Source organism: Gracilinanus agilis, chromosome 4 (genome assembly GCF_016433145.1).
Source record: "Gracilinanus agilis isolate LMUSP501 chromosome 4, AgileGrace, whole genome shotgun sequence".
Lineage (NCBI taxonomy): Eukaryota > Metazoa > Chordata > Mammalia > Didelphimorphia > Didelphidae > Gracilinanus > Gracilinanus agilis.
The window spans coordinates 260,161,720-260,181,675 of NC_058133.1; the positions used below are offsets into that span (position 1 = coordinate 260,161,720).

Sequence of the window (19,956 nt, forward strand, 5' to 3'; positions counted from 1 at the left end):
CTCCCTCCCTCCCTCCCTCCCTCCCCCTTACTTTCTATCTTAGAATCAATACTGTGTATTGGTTCCAAGGCATAAGAGTGGTAAGGGATTGGCAATAGGGGTGAAGTGATTTGCCCAGGATCACACAGCTAGGACATGTCTGAGGCCACAGGGTTATTTCTAGTACACTAGGATGCATACTTCTCTTGTGATGAACTGAAATGGTCTCATAGCTCTACAGGGAAGGACTTATATCCCCAGGAAATGGTGCTGAGAATCAGAAATCTCCCCTAATTCCTTAAGAGGACTCCTTTGAGAGAGTCTGTAGCCTAAGCCTATCAGTTGTCATGTCTCACTTCTTACGCATTTCCTGGTTATTGGAAGTAGACTTGGGGCATGCTACATGTATCATCTAGAATGTGGGATTAATATAGCAGTGGGAGGCAATTACCTCCAGGAATTTTATTTCGAACTGGCTTCCTGCCACAGTTAAATCCCATGGGCAATTGTGCCATTGTGCAATGAAGAGGGTACCTGCCTGGAAATCAGAATTCATTTGCTGTGTGACCTTGAACAACTCACTCCCCTTCTCTGGGCCTCAGTTTTCTTTCCTTATAAAATTAAAGCATTGCATTAGATGGTTTTTAAGGTCTGTTCTAGCTCTGGTACTCTCTGATTTTCAAGTAGCTTGACCTTTGTTTATATCTGTCAGCTTACAACTTATGCTCACAGGGACAGAATAATTCAGTGAAAATTGTACTGCTTTGGGAATCCAGAAGGAGTCAGGAAACATGGCTTCTTGTCCTGATTCTAACAGTGATGGGGTATATATAGTTTTGTCCAAGTTATTTCCCACTCTTAGCCCATAGTCTCCTCTTCTGTCAAATGAGGGAATATTTTGGGTCACCTCAAGGTCCTTTTAGTTCTGACATTTAACAGTTCTCAACCAGATGCTCAGATGGCCCAGATCCTCACCTCAGTACCTGTCTTACTAGATTTTGCTCTGAAGGGATTTGGTGTAGTGGGGGAAAGCTTAAGACTTGGCATTAGGGAGCATGTGCTTGAATTCCCCTGTTAGTACAACAGTGAGTCTTTGCTATGGTATAGATATAGACTGAGATCTGATGAATGCCTAGTAGGGGAAGGAAGTCCAGTTTTCTTTGGGATGTGGTGGAGAATGCTGGAGCTGGAGTCCAAGGACCTCGAGTTTGAGTTCTGACTACCACTTATTGGGGTGTTATTTGAGCTGGTTGGAGCAAATGACTTAATATCTCTGGGCCACAACAATTGCTTCCTCTGTAAAAGGAAGGATTTGGCCTAAATAACCTTTAAGAAATCTTCCTGGAACTGGGGATGCTAACCTGGAGGAAAGAAGGCCCAGAGGGACACTTGACATCTATTTTCAAGTACTGGAAAATCTATTGTATGAAAGAAAGAGTAGACTGATTCTGCTAGGCTTTAGGAGATAGAACTCTGCACAATGGGTAGAAGTTGCAAAGAGACTGATTTTGGTTTGAAGTCAAGAAAAGCTTCCGAACAATAAGAGATATGCTCAAAGGGATCGACCAACCACTTGTCAGGTTGTTGTAGAAAGCATTCTTTTGGGAGTATGGGTTGGACTAGATCTGTATTGGTGAACCTATGGCATGTGTCCAAAAGGGGCTGCTCATTTCCCCCTCTCCATGCGTGTCTGAGGACATTTCTTACATTACCTGCTCCTTTGCCCAGTAGCCCAATGGGGGCACTTCTTCCCTCCCCTGCCTGGGGTAAGGTGGGGGGCTCACATGTGTGTGAGGGTGCAGTTTGGTCACTAGTTCCCTAAAAGGTTTGCCATCACTGGACTAGCTGAGATCTCTTACAACTCACTCTGAAATTCTGTGATTCTTTGATTCTACCTCTAGATCTAGAATCCTTCCTTGTATGATCTTGAACTTCTCTGGGCTCTAGTTCTATCTGTAAATGGGGTTGGTCTTGATGACTGCCTCTGAGGTCCAGCTCTAAAACCTATCAAGTGGTACTTCACGCATAAAGTACTAGCCTGGGAGAACAATATCTCTCTGACTCAGTTAGTTTGCAGCCCAAAGTTGACTCTCTACTTCCCCAATCATTGTCTTCATCAATCTTTCGCACCTGGGAGATCCATCCCTTCTGATGAACTGGACTGATAGCTGAGCCTGATCCTTACCTTGACCATTTCCCTCTCTTCTTCCTTTTTGAAGCCCATGAGAGTCATAGGACTGCCCTCTTCTGATCTCTGCTGCACACTCAGAGATTTCTTTTGCCCTTTATTCCTTTCTTTCTCCTGGAGGAGGCACAAAAGAGCATGACATTAGACACCCCTCCTTCCTGCTTGCTCCTCTCCACATCTTCTCAACTCCAATCACTAACAGCCCAGTGGCTGCCTTTAGCAAAGGTCTCTCTTGGGCTACTGCAGGATGTGTAGTCAGCTCAGGAACTCAGGGACTGAGAAGAACCACCCCATCCCACCACCCTCTCCACCCTCCAGACATCCTGGGTGAGGACAATTATAAAATCCAGTTGTTCAGAAATAGCCCTTGGGATTGAGCAGCCAAGAGGTGCTAGAACACCGTTCAATTCTATTTAATACATTGCACTCTGATTGTTGTTGTTAATTAAGTTAAAATGCTTAAAATAATTGTCGCCTTTCGCGCATATTAAGTAGAAAAAAATGTGTTTTGAGCAAGGAGCCTATAAAAATCAGGAGAAAGACAGAGCAGCCTGTGTGGGAGCTGGAGGGAGGAGGGGATGGCCCGTGTGTGCCGAGTCCCTGGGAGGTGATTTATAAGAACCAAGACAGAGAGATGAATTATGGAGGAAGGAGATTGCAGCTTCTTCATAAAATTCCCGGCGCCTTGCAATTACGAGGAGAAAAACCGTAGAGCAGATTAATGTAAAGTGTCCTTTAGTTGCCGTTTTGCTATTTTATGTTCTACTGAGTTTGACTGTTTCAGTCCAGCCCCAAATCTGGCATAGTGTCCTTCTCCCAAGGTCCCTGAGCACTGTAGATCAGATACATCTCAGCCTTTTATAATTCCTTTGGTTTCTCTAATGACACTCTTAGGATTCCTCTCTAGGCATGTCTTCTGATGTGGCTATTCCAGTGCAATTGATCTACCCTTCAGTAGAGCACGCTAACATTTGTTGTGACAGCGCCTTAAAGAAGTCATCAGAGCTCCTCTTCACCATCTTCATTCCTCCCTGAAAGAAGGGCTTTAAATGCCACCTCAAAGAGCTGCCTTTTCATCTGGGATCCGCAGAATGTCTCCCCTTTCTTTCTGCTTGTACCTTCCATCTCACACGTGCCACAAGGGAGATTCGGGCAGGGAGGCAGGCGGGCCTCCGTGGCACCATCTGATTTTGTGTGTTTATCTTTGCTTGTTGGAGCCTCAGGCTCAGTGGAGAAGAGGACGGAGGACATGGCGAGGGAAAGGAGATGTGGGACGTGAGTTTCATTCCCTCGGCCCCTTACGGAGCACAGACATCGCCAAACAGGGTCTCGAGTCAAGAGGGAGGGGAAAGAGGAAGGAAGAGAGGAGAGGAGAGAAGAGACCGGGTGCCTGTCCTCCACCCTGGCTTACACTCAGGAGAAAGAAGATCCTAACTCTGCTACTTATTTTTTGTGTATTGCCTTGGGCCAATCACTTGTACAATGGAAAGATCATTGGCTCTGAATTGAGAAGACCTCATTTCAAATCCCATTCATTAGACCTTGATTGAGCCAACTTCCCCATCTCTGGTCCTCAGTTTCCTTATCTGTAAAATGAGTGAGTTGGCCTGGATAATCTGGAAATTGCCTTCCAGCTCTAAATCTATGTTCTGATTTTCTACAGTCTAATCTCTAAGAGCCTCGATTTCCTCATTTTACAAACGAGGATGATAATACTTATTGCATTGCCTCCCTCACAGTGTTATTTAAAAATTGATTTGTGTCTTTATTTTTTTTTAAAGTCTGGGCCTGTGACTTTTATCAATGTAGGGAATTCTTCACATGGAAATTTCTGCTACTGATTCATTTCACCCACTCCTTCATAACTTAGTCTTAGAGAAGTGCCTGGGGCACACTGAGTGAGAGCCAGAGAGCCAGTTTGAGTGAGACAGAGAACTTGATTTCAGGCCTTCCTGACTGCAATCTATCAATGATGCCATAATGCCTCTTACAGTTTTTAAGATGCTCTGTAAACTTGTGTGGCCCCTATTGTGGAGTGTTCTTTTCCTCATGTGGGGCCTGTTTTCTTATCTTCATTAGATCTGCCCTGATTGCCTTGAGGTTTGGTAGATAGGAAAAGCCCTTTTACTTTGGGGGGGGGCATTAGGAAGCTCTTTCCCTGTTCTGTGTCTGGGATTTTTCATTCAGCATCATTTTCCTAATCTAGAATGCCATTCCTCTCTCTTGTTCAAATACCCTTGCATGTCCTGCTTCCTATGAATTTGGGAGTGTTCTCTCTGTCCTATGAATTTTTATAATTCTTACCTTCTGTCTTAGAATCAAGACTGTGTATTGGTTCCAAGGTAGAAGAGTGGGAAGGGCTAGGCAATGGGGATTAAATGACTTGCCCAGGGTCACACAGCTAGGAAGTGTCTGAGGCCATATTTGAACCCAGGACCTCCCATCTCTGGGCCTGACTCTCAATCCACTGAGCCACCCAGCTGGCCCCTGAACTCTTATAATTCTTGCTAATTGTGCTATTATTCTCTTGGAATTTATCACACTGCCACCAGCTTGGATATTGTCACTTAATGTGCCCGAGTTTTCTATCTTGTCTGCCCAGGTAGACTGTAAGCTTCCTGAGAGCAGGAGCTCTGTCTTGTTTTCTCTGCATCCTTCTGTAGCTTCAGGTATATACTAGATGCTCAGAAAACAGTGGCTATTTATTTTTCTGCCAGAGGTTGGGCAAAGATACCAAGGGGTGAAAAATCACATTGCTGATGCCTTATTATTATTTTTAAAACCCTTACCTTCCATCTTGAAATCAATATGGTGTACTGGTTTTAAAGCAGAAGAACAATAAGGGCTGGGGAATGGGGAATAAGTGACTTGCCCAGGGTCACAGAGCAAGAAGCCACATTTGCACCCACAACTTCCCATCTCTAGGCCTGGCTCTTGGTCTACTGAGCTATCCAGCTGCCCTCTTGTTTATGCCTTATTGATAATACTAGCGCAAAGCTTGGTCCACAAGGAAGTTGGAATTATGGGTCAAAATAAAATTTTGGGTGATTTAATCTTCCCCCCCCTTTGGCGTGGACATTTCAAAGAGGATTACATAAAATTATGTCTGCAATATATGGAGAAGGTCAGAGGTGTTCTGGAGCCAGTTCTTACTAGCTCCAGGAAGCCAATTCTTAAATGTTCAGTGTGAGCATTTACTACTCAGAAATCAGCAAATGCCACGACTCAGGGCTTGTTTTTATTGTTCTGTTGATTGACTAGATCTGTCTAGACTTAGGAAAGTGATGGAGAAAATGTTAATAACGCAGATTTAACATATAAGTGTGTCAAGCATACATTCTACACCCTGCTTCCCACCCCTGCTCCCTAGCCCCTTGTTAAACATTTACTAGTACTAGTACTAGTACACTTGTGGGGGAGGTTAACAACCTCTTAGACTTCAGCAAGGGCTAAAAGTTGCCTTCACCTGATCAAGGGAAATGAGCAGCAAACCCAAGTTTACCTGCATTCTCTGGACATCACTGTACGTGAAAATGGGGACAAAGCCTTCTGTCTGGGCAGCGAGCATGGTTGCTATGTACATCACAAGCATTGTAGCCACAACCTTGCTGGACACCATCCTGGAGTCTAGAAGCAATAAAGAAAATTGGTTATGTTACTTGGTAGCGGCAGCGAAGCAAATTTTAGCTCACTTTTAATTTACAGCTTATTCTTCATAACTACTGTTGGATTAGTTAGTACAAAGTTAATTCTGCCCATCTTACAGATGAGGAAACTGATACTCAGTGAGGTAAAGAGACTTACTCATAGGGTCATAAATTGAGTGTTGAACAGGATCTTAAAGAGTATCTGGTCCACCCCATTCATTTTATAGATGAGGGAATGAGCCCAGTGAATAAATAGCAGAGCCAGGATTTATAACCCAGATCTTTGGACTCCCAAATCCAGCAGGTTCCCATTATAATCCTTTTTAGTCGTATTTGATTTTTCATAACTTTTCTTAGCAAGGTTACTCGAGTGGTTTACCATTTCCTTCTCCAGCTCATTTTACAGATGAAGAAACCGAGGCAAATAGGGTTAAGTGGTTTGCCCAGAGTTATACAGCTACTAAGTATCTGAGGCTGAATTTGAATTCAGGTGTCCATCATTCCAAGTCTGGCACTCAATCCACCATGCCACCTAGTTGCCCAAATTTGCTACTCAGCTTTTCAGGGTAGGATAGGAAGATTGCCAGATGAGGAGGCAGATGACCTGAGTTCCAACCCCACTCCCTCACTACTTGTGTGTCCTTGAGTTAGTCACCTCTTTTCTTTGGGTCTCGACTGCCTCATTTTAATAACAAGGATAGTATTTTACCGGCGTAGCTAGATGATGCAATGGTTAAAGGGCTTGATCAGGAGTCAGGAAGATTGATCTTCCTGAGTTTAAATCTGGCCTCACATACTTCCTAGCTGTGTGACCTTGGGCAAGTCACTTAACCTCATTTGCCTCAGTTTTCTCATCTATAAAATGAGCTGGAGAAGGAAATGGCAAACTACTCTAGTATCTTTGTCAAGAAAACCTCAAATGGGGCCACGAAGAGTCTGACATGATTGAAATAACTGAACAATAACAGCAACTTTATCTGCCTTCAGCCATGGGGCTGGGCTAGTTGTATTGGTATCTCTTCCAACTTTGAGATCTGAGAGAACCTACCAAAAACCCAGGGGATAAATGTAGAATAGCTTAACAAAAATCAAAGACAACCATTCTCCACCTCTCTGACCATCCTCTCTCTTTGCCTGTGGCAACCTTCTGTGTGTTGGATGCAGCTATTCGAGTGGGAAGAACACTAGGAAGCATGAAACCCAGATTCTGGTCCAGACTTTATTGCTGCTTTGGAATGTGACCTTGTTTAAATCAATCCCCTTCTCTAAACCTTAGTTCCCTCCTGTTATGTGAGAGGATTGGACTAGACAATTTCTAAGATCTTCTGTTCTAATGTTCAATGATTTTATTCATTGAAGTAAGACTGGATGGATCCCACATTCTTCAGAGAATTCCCTCCTTTCCTCTGACTTTTGTAAATCCCTACAATAAACCAGATCACAGCAGCTCACATTAAGCAACACTACCCAGTGCACTTGATACCAGATTAAAATGTAATTGGGAAGTATTGAACAAAAGTAAATGCAAATACAGTAAAAGATAGGTAATGTTAATTTATGGTCTTTTAAGTAGTATGAGGCTAGCAGGCATGCATGACTTGGTAGTCCTGTTTCTAGTTGAGCTTGATATCATAGCTGTAGAAAACCTCCACAGGACAAGCTCCCACTCTGCCCCATCTAGCTAGGTTGGTTAAAGCAGGAGAATGTACTAGATGACCCCTTAAGACCTCTTCCAGGTTTAAGATTCTATCTATAATGCCACCATTTGCTGTCAGATGGTATAGGCTGGGTCAGGGCTCAGTGGGCATTTGGAGGAAATGACCCATAGCCCAAGGCGACCATCTGCCTGACTCATGAAAGATCCAGATGGAATTGACAGCAGTGATTCCCTCCAGAGAGAAAATTCAGAGTGTTCCCCCAGGCTCACTCAGATGGATGCCAAGGGCTGCCTCCCAGAACAGCATTCAGGACCCTGGGGTGGGAAACCCTTCCACTTTGGTGGGGGCAAAGCACTGGAGCTGAAATGAACGTTTTCCCAGCATGTGCATTTCTGAGCCTCCGTTTGGCAGTCATCCAGAAACAACAGTGCTGGCAAAGCCTCCCTTCGAGCAACTGCAATTCCTTAGAGCCCTGCAAATGCATGGCAAAGCATCAGCATGGATGCATTGGGTTCTACCTGAGCCCTGGGGAGAGGGCCTCTCTAGGCTGAAGATGCTCCCTATTACTAGTAAAGAAATTATGACTCCACTGGGGACTATGAGTTCCTTTGGGCTGTAGGTTGACAAGGCCACGGTGATGGTGGTAGGTTCTTGGCATCCATTCCTTTACCTGAAGATGCTTTTCCTGCTAGAGTAGGGAATGAGACCAAAGAAAGGATAATTGAGAGGTCTATCAGACTTACAGTGGTGAGGCAGGCCCAGCAAGAGACATAGCCTTGCTGGATGGTTTCCTTCAGTTAATCATTTCCATTGACATTGAACTATATACTTATTATCTTGGATTAGTCTCTTTACTTGCAGAGCGATTTTACATCCACGATCCCATTACAGCCCTACAAGGTCAGCTGTGAAGGTCTGCTTTTACAGAGGGAGAAGTCAAGACTGATAATGGGAAAGTGGCTTGCTCAGGAGACAGAAGCAATGTGATATAGCAGAAAGAATGCTGACTTTGGGGAACTTTGGGGTGCCCTGCTCAAGCAATTATTAGCTGTGTGATGTTGGACAAGTCACTTCTTTGATTTTTAATGTCTTCACAAGCAAAATGGGGTACCACCCATCATACTGGGTTATGAGGCAAAGAACTCTTTGTAAAATATTAAAATGATATAAATATTAAATAAATATATAAACTACACAAACGTGAGTTGTTGTTGTTGTTATTATTATTATTATTATTATTGTCACCCAAGAAGTCAGTGAGAACTAGGGCTTGACAGATCTGGAGTCCTTTACAAAGATATGTCCTCTTTTTTTCTTTCCCAGGCAGAGATGGGGACAAGCCTGCTGAACTGTTTACTGGGCAGTGTCTCTAGGACACAATCCCTGATCTCTAAGGATTTATAGAGTCTAATCACAATGATCTCTGAAAGTAGCCCTTTTGTTGGCACATAGTTACATCCCATCCTAGCATTCAGGTACCAGAAAGGGGGTGATGCCTGTTTTCATCACTCTTTGGTTACTTCTTACAAGGGGCAGCTCAGGTGCTTGAAGCACAAAACCTCCAAATGAGTTGGTAATGGCAGGAATGGGGAGCAGGGTAGGCGGAGATGAATCTTAGAGGCAGTCTTGGTAGAGAAGAGGAGTGATTAAGCCCCAGCTAGGGTTATCTCTCTCCCCCTGATCATTCTCTCTAAGATCGGTTCTTTCCCTCTGGCTGTACCAGATAAGGAACCTCCAACAGGCTAGACCCTGACCTACCTCCACTGGCCCTAAGCCCTTGCTTAGTCGAGCTTCTGCTAATAAAGGAAAGCTCTGCATCTGTCTATACTGGTATCCAAGACTTTTGTGCCCATAAAACATCATCCTTCCACATGAAAGAGACTCAGCGAATTTTGTTTCCTAATCTTGGTTATATCTCACAAATTTGGATCCTACTTCTACAGAAGCTAGATACCCATTCTTCCACTTCTGACTTCTTGCTATATAGTCTGTCTCAGTCAGTCAAGCAGGCACCTAGTTCTGTGCCTGGCACTGTCCTAGGTACTAGGGATAACAAAGGGGAAAAAAAGGTCCCTTCTCTGGTGGAGCTCATATTCTAATGGAGGAGATAATGTGAAAATAGCTATGTTCATACAAAAAACTATACAGTGTAAATGAGAGAATTAAAAAATGAGATGCTATTCTCTCATAATAATAATAATGATGATGATGATGATAGGGACTGGACCTGTAATTTTATTGGTATAGGGAATTCCCAAGTCAGGAAACTCCTTTTACGATCACAGGTTCACTTTTCTACAACTTATAGCCTTAGAGAGCTAAGAGAACTACATCACTGATAGGTTGAGTGACCTGTCCTGGGCCACACAATATGTATCAGAGGTGGGACTTGAACTCAGGTCTTCCTGATTCTGAAACTGGCTTTCTATTCACTATAATACTTTTCTAAAAACACTAATGACAACTCACATATCTGTTGTGCCTTAAGTCTAAGAAAGCTCTGACCCCACACTCTGTTTATCTCTAATTATCCCCATTTTACAGATGAGAAATCAAGGTTTAGGGAGACTTACCTATAGGTAGGTAGATGGTAAGGACAGCTAGGTAGTGCAGTAAATAGAGTGCCAGGCTGGGAGTCAGATGATCTGATGTAAAATCTGGCTTTGGACTAGCCGTGTGACACTGTGCAAGTCACTTTACCCTGTTTGCCTCAGTTTCCTCATCTGTAAAATGTGCTTGAGAAGAAAATGGCAAACCACTCAAAGATCTTTGCCAAGAAAACCCCAATCGGGGTCATAAAGAGTTGGATATGATTAAAAAACTATTGAACTGAGGCAGATAGTATAGCATAGATTCAAACCCAGGTCTCTTCTATGTCCCGGACTTTTGCCATCACTTCATAGTCACTTCCCTGGCAGAGGGGTAGAACATCAAGCTTAGTGTTGAAACTTCCTGGGCAAGATGACTGACAGTTCAGGCTGTTGTTATCCACTCTCAAAAGCCAGCTGAGCCCCCAGGAAGGTTAAGCATAGGAGTGAGTAGCACACCAAAGGGAAGTACACCTCTCCAGGGAGAGACATAAAGAGCAATGAAAAGAGAAAGGAGATGAGCAGAGGCCCAGAAGAAAAGGAGATGGAGATTTGCTCTTCATTTCTAGCCTTGTCAATATTTCCTACCAAATTCCCATGGAGACTCGGTATCTTCAGGTCTTCTATCCATTAGAAACTTCACATCCTCTGCATCCCACTGACTCTGCAGAGTTGCTCTGATCTAGATCCCCGCTTTGTTCTAGAATTAGCATTTCCTTCACTAAAACCGCTTCATGAAAATCAATACAAACTTTAAATAAAAATGAGCTAAATCCAATTGCCACTCATCTTCTTTATCCAACTGGCTGCCAGCATGTAACCCATGTTCATTTACATTCCTCTTTCCTCAGAGGGGGAAAGAAAGCTCTTTGTGGTACAATAAAGCATTAAACTTCCCTGTTCAGTGGTTGGGGATCAGACTTTAATAACACAGCCATGAATTTCTACACTACCAGTCTTCTCCAGGATTTCAGGGCTCTTCCTAGTCTTTCTCTCACTCAGCTTCGTAATTCCCCTGTGCGATAGTGATCTTTCCCCTAAACGACATTGTTGCCCAGAGTAAAACCCACTCGTGCTAAATATTATGCTGCAGCCACATCCTGGGTTCTTCTTTGAATTTAAGCAACCTTTCCTCATGGACCATATTCAGTTTGCTTACAGATGTGACCAAATTGCTTCCCTTTGTGTTAAAATTCTACTTCTTTGGAGCAATAAACCATTTTGGAGATCTTAATGGCTCTTTCCTCTCATTTTCTTGAGAATCTAGACCTATCAGTATAAAGACTGATTGCTGTGTTAATCCATATTCCCCTAAGTTTGGGTCAGATGTCCTACCCCTAAGCCCCTCTGCCTTTCCCCAACCCCAGCCTCAGAAGACCCAGATTCAAATCCTGGATCTCCCATGTAATCTCATTGTTCAGTCATGTCTGATTCTTCATGATCCCATCTACCATAGCTATCCATGAGGTTTTCTCAGCAAGGATGCAGTAGTGGCTTGCCATTTCCTTCTCCAGTGAATCCTTTCATTAGGCAATCAGAAGTTAAATGACTTCTCTAGGGTCTTGCAGATAGTAAGTGTCTGAGGTCAGATTTGAACTCAAGTCTTCCTGATTCCAGACCTATTACTTTATCCACTAAGTCATTTTAGCTCCCTCCCTGCCATGTAATAGCTATGTGACTTTTGGCAAGTCACTGAACTCAGTTTTCTTAGGGGTTACCAGCTCTAAATCTGTGATCATATGATCCTTCACAGTATGACTGCTAAATCTCTCCCTCTGACTATTCTATCTCGGGTTATCTCTCCTCCTGCTCACCAGCCACAACTTGAATCTCTTCCTTTGTTCAGACAACCCCATGTATTTTTTGCCCTCTTCCATTCATTGGGTCTCCAGGATGCTCTGTCCAGCAGAGTACGGGATTAGAGCCTCTATACTTTGAAGCCCAAACCTTACTTAAATATGGTTCAAGACTATAAAGATATGGTCTCTGGTGCAGCCTTTTCTCTCTTGGTCTTCCCAAGGCTTCTCTCCCTTCTCCCCGTGTTCTGCCTCATCTACTTACAGAGTGAACGTAGATCCAAGTCTGTCTTCTAGATCTGAGTCTTGTCCTTTTTCCTCTGACTGGTATGACAGAACCTCATATATTTATATATACACTACCCCCTGCCCTTTGGGGAAGCTCCTACCCTTTGTCCCTCCCTTTTTGGGTCCAGGGGTTGGGAGAGGGGAGGAGGTAGATGGCTGGAATTCTTGGAGCTCATAGAAACAGCTGGTGGTGCCAGCTGCTCCAGGGGGTTGCCTTGAATTTCCTGGAGGGCCTCTTTTCCAGGAACTAATCAGAGTTTAATTGCAGACTAGAATCTACCCAAAGCTGTCATTCTGTAATTCACCTGAAACTTTGCCCTTTTGGTCAGAGAGAGTAAGAAGGGTCTCGGTCTGCTTTCTGGGAGCTGGTTTTTGTTTCTTAACTATGATATTGGTGAGGGTCTCCGGCAAGCCCTTTTGTAGTTGGAGACTACATCAATATAGGGGAGGTGAGGACAGTGGAGCTTACAAATCCTTTTCAGCCTGTCCTTGAGCCTGCCAGGGGCTTAAACTACCCATCCTATACACCCATGAAGGAATTCCTGTGCTGTGCCTCAGTCCTTACTGCAGACCAGAGATGTCAAACAGCTGCTTCAGCCCAACTCCTGAGTGCTGCCTGAACCAGGTTAAAATGTAATTGGGAAATATTTAACAAAATAAAAGAAAATGCAATATAATATAGATAATTTTAATTTGTGGTTTTCTAAGTCAATATGTGGCCTGAAGGGATTTCATTTTTATTTGAGTTGGACCCACAACTATAGATCATAGGACTCAAGCATGTGGGAATGTGTCAGTTACTCCACAGAATATATATATATAAACAGCTAAGGAGTGCCCAATCTGGTGTTACGTGCTTTGGGGGAATTACAGAAGTATACAAAGTGCTTTCTGCCAAAAAGGAACTTACAAATTTGTCAGGGACCTCTGAAATGATGTGTAATATAATAAAGTGCTAATTATATAAGGAGCTCTCTCTGTCTTTCTCTCTCTCTCTCTCTCTCTCTCTCTCTCTCTTTCTTTTTTTTTTTTAAACCTTTGCCTTCCATCTTAGAATCAAAAATGTATGTTGGTTCCAAGGCAGAAAAGCAGTAAGGCATAGGCAATGGGGGTTAAGTGACTTGCCTAGGGTCACACAAATGTGTCTGAGGCCACACTTGAATCCAGAACCTCCCATCTCCAGGTTCCCAATACCCTGAGCCAGCTAGCTGTCCTCGAGGTGCTTATTTCTTAACACCTAGGTGACTCAGTGGATAGAGTGTTAGACTTGGAGTCTAAGAGACCTGAGTTTGATTAGAGTCCAAGAGACCTGAGTTTGAATCTTGCTTTAGAAACTTATTAGCTAAGCGACTCTGGGCAAATTACTTAACCTCTGTCAGCCTCAGTTTCCTTATCTGTAAAATGATGATAATAATTACAACTACCTTGAAGGTTTGCTGTGAGGATCAAATGAGATGACATATATGAAGCACTTTGTAAATCCATTATAAATGTTAGCTTTCATCATTATCATCAACATTATTAATAGATGGATCAAGAATCAGGAAATCCGTATAGTGGTTCTAGTTCTATTACAATCATATATTAGGTCTTGGGCTGGCTAGACATATGCTCTCCCTGGGCCTTGGTTTCCTCATTTATAAAATGATTGGGCCAGACCAAATGGTTTCTAAGGTTCTTTCCAGCTCTGATGTTCCATACTCTTAAGTGGAAAAGGAAATGAGAGGAAAAAGAGATCACTGTAGGCTAAGGCTCTAGTGTCATAGATCTAAAGCTGGAGAGACCTCTTAGCTCATCTAGTTCAACCTCCTCATTTTACAGATGAGGGAATGGAGAATGAGAGAGGTGCCATGATTCTAAACTGGGCCCTCTAATTCCAAACCCCACGTTCATTTTTGCTAAATCCCATTATAGGGCAGCTAGATGGTGCCATCATGCATAGGGCACTGGGCTGGAATCAGGAAAACTCATCTTCCTGAGTTCAAATCCAGTCTCAAATACTTGCTAGTTGGGTGACCCGGGGAAGTCACTTAACCCTGTTTCCCTCAGTTTCCTCATCTGTGAAAAGCACTAGAGAAGGAAATGGCAAACCACTCCAGTATCTTTGCCAAGAAAAACTCCCCAAAGGATCACAAAATGTCAGACACAGCCATAAATGACTGAACAACAACAATCTCCATTCCCATTCCCTATGTGACTACTTTGGCCCCTTCTTCTTTTTTTTCCTTTCAGACTACATCAGATCTTTTATTATTCCAATAGTTTCTAGTGTTTTTAATCTTCATTTATTTATTTAATTAATTTAGAATGTTTTCCCTTGGTTACATGATTCATGTTCTTTCCCTCTCCTCCTCCTTCCTTCCCCCTCCTGTAGCCAACAAGCAATTTCATTGGGTTTTACATGTGTCATCGTACAAAACCCATTTCCATATTATTAATATTTGCAACAGGGTGATCATTTAGAGTATACATTGCCAATTGTATACCCATTGAACCATGTGATCAATCATATTTTTCTTCTGTGTTTCTACTCCCACATTTCTTTCTCTGGATGTGGATAGTTTTCTTTCTCACAAATCTCTCAGAAATGTCCTGGATCACTGCATTGCTGCTAGTACAGAAGTCCATTACATTCTATTTTATCACAGTGTATTGGTCTCTGTGTACAATGTTCTTCTGGCTCTGCTCCTTTCACTCTGCATCAATTCCTGGAGGTTGTTCCAGTTCACATGGAATTCCTCCAGTTCATCATTCCTTTGAGTACAATAGTATTCCATCACCAACAGATACCACAGTTTGTTCAGCCATCCCCTAATTGAAGGGCATCTCTTCATTTTCCAATTTTTTTTGCCACCACAAAGAGCGCAGCCATACATATTTTTATACGTGTATTTTCCCTTATCTCTTTGGACCCCTTACTTCTTCCAGAAAGGTTATAACACATCAACCAAAGGGGAATAACTTGCCATCAATGCCATCTCACACTCTGCCCTTGAAGCCCCTTGCCTTGCCAGCTGTCTCGCCGATCTCCCTTGCCTTTTGCCTTTCAATGTTCCGAGTTTCCAGAGCACCTGGTATAGAATATAAATAAGCCTTAAATACTCTTTTCAGCCAAGGCTTAATAACTACACAGAAGACAGATCTCTTTGCCCTATGTCCATGGTTTGTAGCAGCAGGTGGTCTAATAGTAGAGGCTGTCACATACATGCTTGGTTGGAAAGTTAGAATTAATCTAGCCCTTATTGGCTCACTGGCTCTCTCTGAGTATGTGTGTGTGTGTGTGTGTGTGTGTGTGTGTGTGTGTGTGTGTGTGTGTGTGTTTATATGACTGGGAGTTTTCTTTAGGGCAGAAATTCTAGAATTGAAGTTTGAGTATCCTTCATCCAACTCTGTGTCTGGCCTGAAGATGGTCTTGGTGAATGGGCAATGCCATATAAATGTCACACACACAGGGAAGGCTATCTCGTGTGTAGAGAAGTGTGTAATGATAGCCTGGGCTCAGCAGCACAAATAATGCCTCCTCAAAGCTTCCTCTTCAATGTTCATTCTACCTAATGGAGCATCTAAGATGTGCTAGGTGTGGGGGTCACTCGAACCCTTGCCTGCAGAGAGCTTATAGTCCAGAGGGAGAATATGAAGCAGGGACCACAATTAAGCATAATACAAATCAGAAAATGCTAACTGAATAAGTAATAAGAAAATGCTATGAGAGTTCCTCGAAGAGAAGAATTTGTTCTATCTGGTATAATCAAGAAAGGCTTGTTAGGAGTTAGATTCTGAGTTTCTCATCTGGAACCTTGAAAAGAATTGTAAGTGGATGGAGAAAAGAGGGAAAGGAAAGCAAGTATTTTAAGGGCCAGAATGATTAAAGACTCATTAGCATTTGCTGGTAGGAGAATACTTGGGGAGACTGGAACATAAGGTAAGTGAAAGAGAAATAGTGTGAGATAAAATTAGATTAAGATAGATTGGGGACAGGCAGTGAAGGGTCTTGAATGCCAGGTTAAGGAGTTTATTTTTTATTTTATGGGCAATAGAGTCACTGTAGGGTTTTAAGCAGGGGAATGACCTGATTCAAATACTGCATTAAGATTATTCTGGGGATGGGGGTGCAGACATGCAGGGTCTTGGATTCTAATTTGGTCTCAGATACTTCTTAGCTGTGTGACCCTGGGCAAGTCACTTAACTCCCATTACTTAGCCCTTGTTGCTCTTCTGCCTTGGAACCAATACATAGTATTGATTCTAAGATGGAAGGTAAGGGGTTAAAAAAATTCTGGTATTTATATGGGGAAAAAATAGACTGAAGAAAGGAAAGGATGGATGGAGGAAGAGAGAACATTTGGGAGGCAATTACTTTTAAAGCACTAGCAAGAGGCAATAAGCATCTGAGTGAAGGTGACAGCATTGTGAACTGTAAGAAGGAGTCAGTGTGAGAGATTTTGCTCAAGGAGAATGTACAGGAATTTGTGACTACATAGTTACCTTCCAGGACCCACAGTGGCTAGGATGACTCGGTTTCTATTGACAAAAAGCCTAAAGATTTGAAGTGGGTTCTGTGTTCTCTCTGGCCCAGAGGACACCCCTAAATATCATAGGGGTGGGCAATCCGTGAAGGTCTCTGTCTCTTAACATTGAATACATTTCACATTTCCTCATGGGTACATGTTTCCCTTGACAAAATGTAAGCTTAAGGGTGGGGCCTTTCACTTTTTTTTTAAACTCTTACTTTCTTAGATCAATATTGGTTCCAAGACAGAAGAGCATTAAGGGCTAGGTAATGGGGGTTAAGTGACTTGCCCAGGGTCACACAGCACTTTTTTCTTTCTACCCCCAACACTTTGATGCCTGTTGGTTGGTTGTTTCAATGGTATTAGGTAAGCAACAATCCTGCCTTTAAAGTATCCAGTCCCTGGAGCTCCTTCAGGCTCTGAAATTCAAATATTCCATGATTCCTTCTTTCTCTGCCTCGGCTCTACACCCAGGCCACACCGGGCTCTGTTCCAGCAAATTCTTCAAGACATGTCATTGTCTGAGAAATTCATAGGCGCCTGCAAAGAGTCAAACCAGAGACAACTGAAATGAGGGATGGGAAGAAGGGTAGTGAGGGAAACCGTAAATAACCTATGATCAATTTTCTGGGCGTGAATAGCATTATCATTGGATCCCTTTCATGATTCAGGATTTTTCTGATTCATGCAATTTACTGTAATAAACTGTGAGAGCAGCAGTTTGGTGTGGAATGGAGGCAAATCAGGACCCCAAATGAGAAATGTCCCTTGTAATGAGATAGGGTAAGGCAGACAAGCGAGGGGGATGCAATGCTTGTTATTGAATCAGCAAACTGTATTTGTATCAAGCTTTCGAGTCAGAAGAGTCTCTCTTGCAGGTATGGCCAGTTCACAGAGCCAGTGTGGAGCTCACTCATAAGGATCCTTGGAAATGACCCTGAGAGATCATCTTGCCTGTATTTTAGAAGGGGTTACTACTTAGACAAGGGTTAGACTGGATCTGGGAACTTACCTTTGATATATTATGTACCCCTTTGGACTCTCAGAAAGCCCATGGGGCTAACCATTCTCAGAGTAATTAAAAAAAAAGACCCTTATCTTCCTTCAGTACAATACTGTGTATTGGTTATAAGGAAGAAGAGCCTGGTTCTCAATCCATTGAACCACCCAGATGCCCTGACATTCTTCTTCTTTTTTTAAAATTGAAACCCTTACCTTCCATCTTAGAATCAATACTGTGTATTGGTTCTAAGGCAGAAAAGCACTAAGAGGTAGGCAATGGGGGTTCAGTGACTTGCTCAGAGTCTCACTACTAGGAAGTATCCGAGGCCAGATTTCAGAGTAATGTTTTTAAATACACAATATAAAACAGGATTGCAAAGAAAACCAAAGGTAAGTGAAAATAAAGATATGATGTTTTACCCTTCCAATTTCACAGAACCTGCTAAAAACTATCTAGAGAGCCCTTGAGGTTCATGGGTCCCAGATTAAGAAACTCCTATCCTGGATGATTTCTGAGGTTCCAAGGAATTTTGAGATTCCAGGATTCTAGTCTTGTTGTTTAGTTGTTTCAGGTGTGTCTGACTCTTTGTGACTTCATTTGGGGTTTTCGTGGCAAAGATACTACAGCGGTTTGCCATTTCTTTCTTCAGCTTATTTGACAGATGAGGAAATTGAGGCAAACAGGGTGAAGTGTCTTGCCCAGGGTCACACAGCTAGGAAGTATCTGAAGCCAGATTTGAACTCATGAGGATGAGTCTTTTTACCATGTGTAAGTGTATACCATGCAATTTAGCTTCTAGTATAGTCCTTATATTGTGCAGATGAGGAAACAGAAGCCCAAAACAGGGGAGAGACTTATAAAAGGCCACAGACTCAGCAAAGCCTGAACTAGAGAGCAGAGTTCTTACCATTATTATTTCTATCATATCCCATGTATCTCCACTGCTTCTTAGACTGGAATAGTTATTATCATTTTATCATTAATAATAACGATAAAATGTAAAATATAAAATGAGGGGGTCAGATGAGGTAACCTCTAAGATTCCTTCCAACTTTAAATTTATGATCCCATGAATAACAATGATGATGATAATAACAGATGGCATTTCTATAGCACTTTAAGGTTTACAAAGCACTTTCCGTGCAACAACCCTACAAGATAGGTTAGTACAACCTTTATTACCCTCATTTTAATTCATTTTTAATGCTTGGGTAGATCTGAGATCTCACTAACATGCCTACCATCTTCAGTGGGTAAAGTTAGAAACTCCTCCATGCCTGTTTGGTTTTCTCTTTGATTCTCTGTGAAATCATCCACTTGGGGGAGGAATATCCCACCTGCTCAAGGCTCTGGTTCTTTAATAACTCAAAGGACTTGGACTGTCCATCTGCTTCAGCATTCTCAGTGTGTGATCAGCCCACATCCTTTTCTAGTCCTTCATATCCTTCCTGAGGTCTTTTACTCCATTCCTAAAGTACAAGTCATCATTAGTCATGAGCATCAGTCTCCATACATCTTTCATTGCCCTTTGAATCACCTGAAATTTTCATTCTTCTAAGTTTTTCTTTATAAGAACATATTCTAGCATGTTTTTTTCCATTCTTTTCTAGCCTTTCTTTCTCTGAGAGACTTGAAAACTGAATTCTGAGTGCCTTTCAAATTGTATTATCCACAGTATAGGCTTCTTTTATTTTTTTTTTTTAACCTTTTCCTTCTGTCTCAGAAGACTAAGTCTTGGCTCCATGGCAGAAGAATTGTAAGGGCTAGGCAATTGGGGTTAGTGACTTGACTAAGGTCACATAGCTACTAAGTATCCAAAGCTAGATTTTAACCCTGGACCTCCCATCTCCAGGCCTGGTACTCTGTTAACTGAGCTACCTAGATGCCCCCTTCTTATGTTTTTGAACAAGTCTAGAGGCTGGACTTCATCTTCTTAATTGTCACCACCACTTCCAATATATAATTCTAATAGCTAGTATTTTTACAGTGTTTTAAGGTTTATAAAGCACTTTGTAAATAATATATCATTTTAGTCCTATAACCACCTTGGGATTTAGATACTTTGATTATCATCATTTTATAGATGAAGAAACTGAGCCAGACAAAGATTAAGTGACTTGCCTAAGATCACACAGCTGGTGAGTATCCTGAAGTTGGATTTGAATTCAGGTCTTCCTGATTTCAGATCCAGTGTTCTAATCCCTTCCTTCCTTCCTTCCTTCCTTCCTTCCTTCCTTCCTTCCTTCCTTCCTTCCTTCCTTCCTTCCTTCCTTCCTTCCTCCCTTCCTCCCTTCCTCC

General features: G+C 42.5%; 1 protein-coding gene across 1 annotated transcript in view; it reads right to left on the reverse strand.

The window, feature by feature from the left end:
• Nucleotides 1-5,786, reverse strand: part of LEMD2 (LEM domain nuclear envelope protein 2) — a 54,147-nt gene extending 48,361 nt beyond the window's left edge. The window contains exons 1-2 of the mRNA XM_044675278.1: nt 5,670-5,786; nt 2,165-2,281 (exon numbers count right to left, since the gene is read on the reverse strand). Coding sequence (XP_044531213.1) covers nt 2,165-2,281; nt 5,670-5,786 — 234 coding nt within the window. The remainder of the gene's footprint in view (nt 1-2,164; nt 2,282-5,669) is intronic.
• Nucleotides 5,787-19,956: the final 14,170 nt, after the last annotated feature.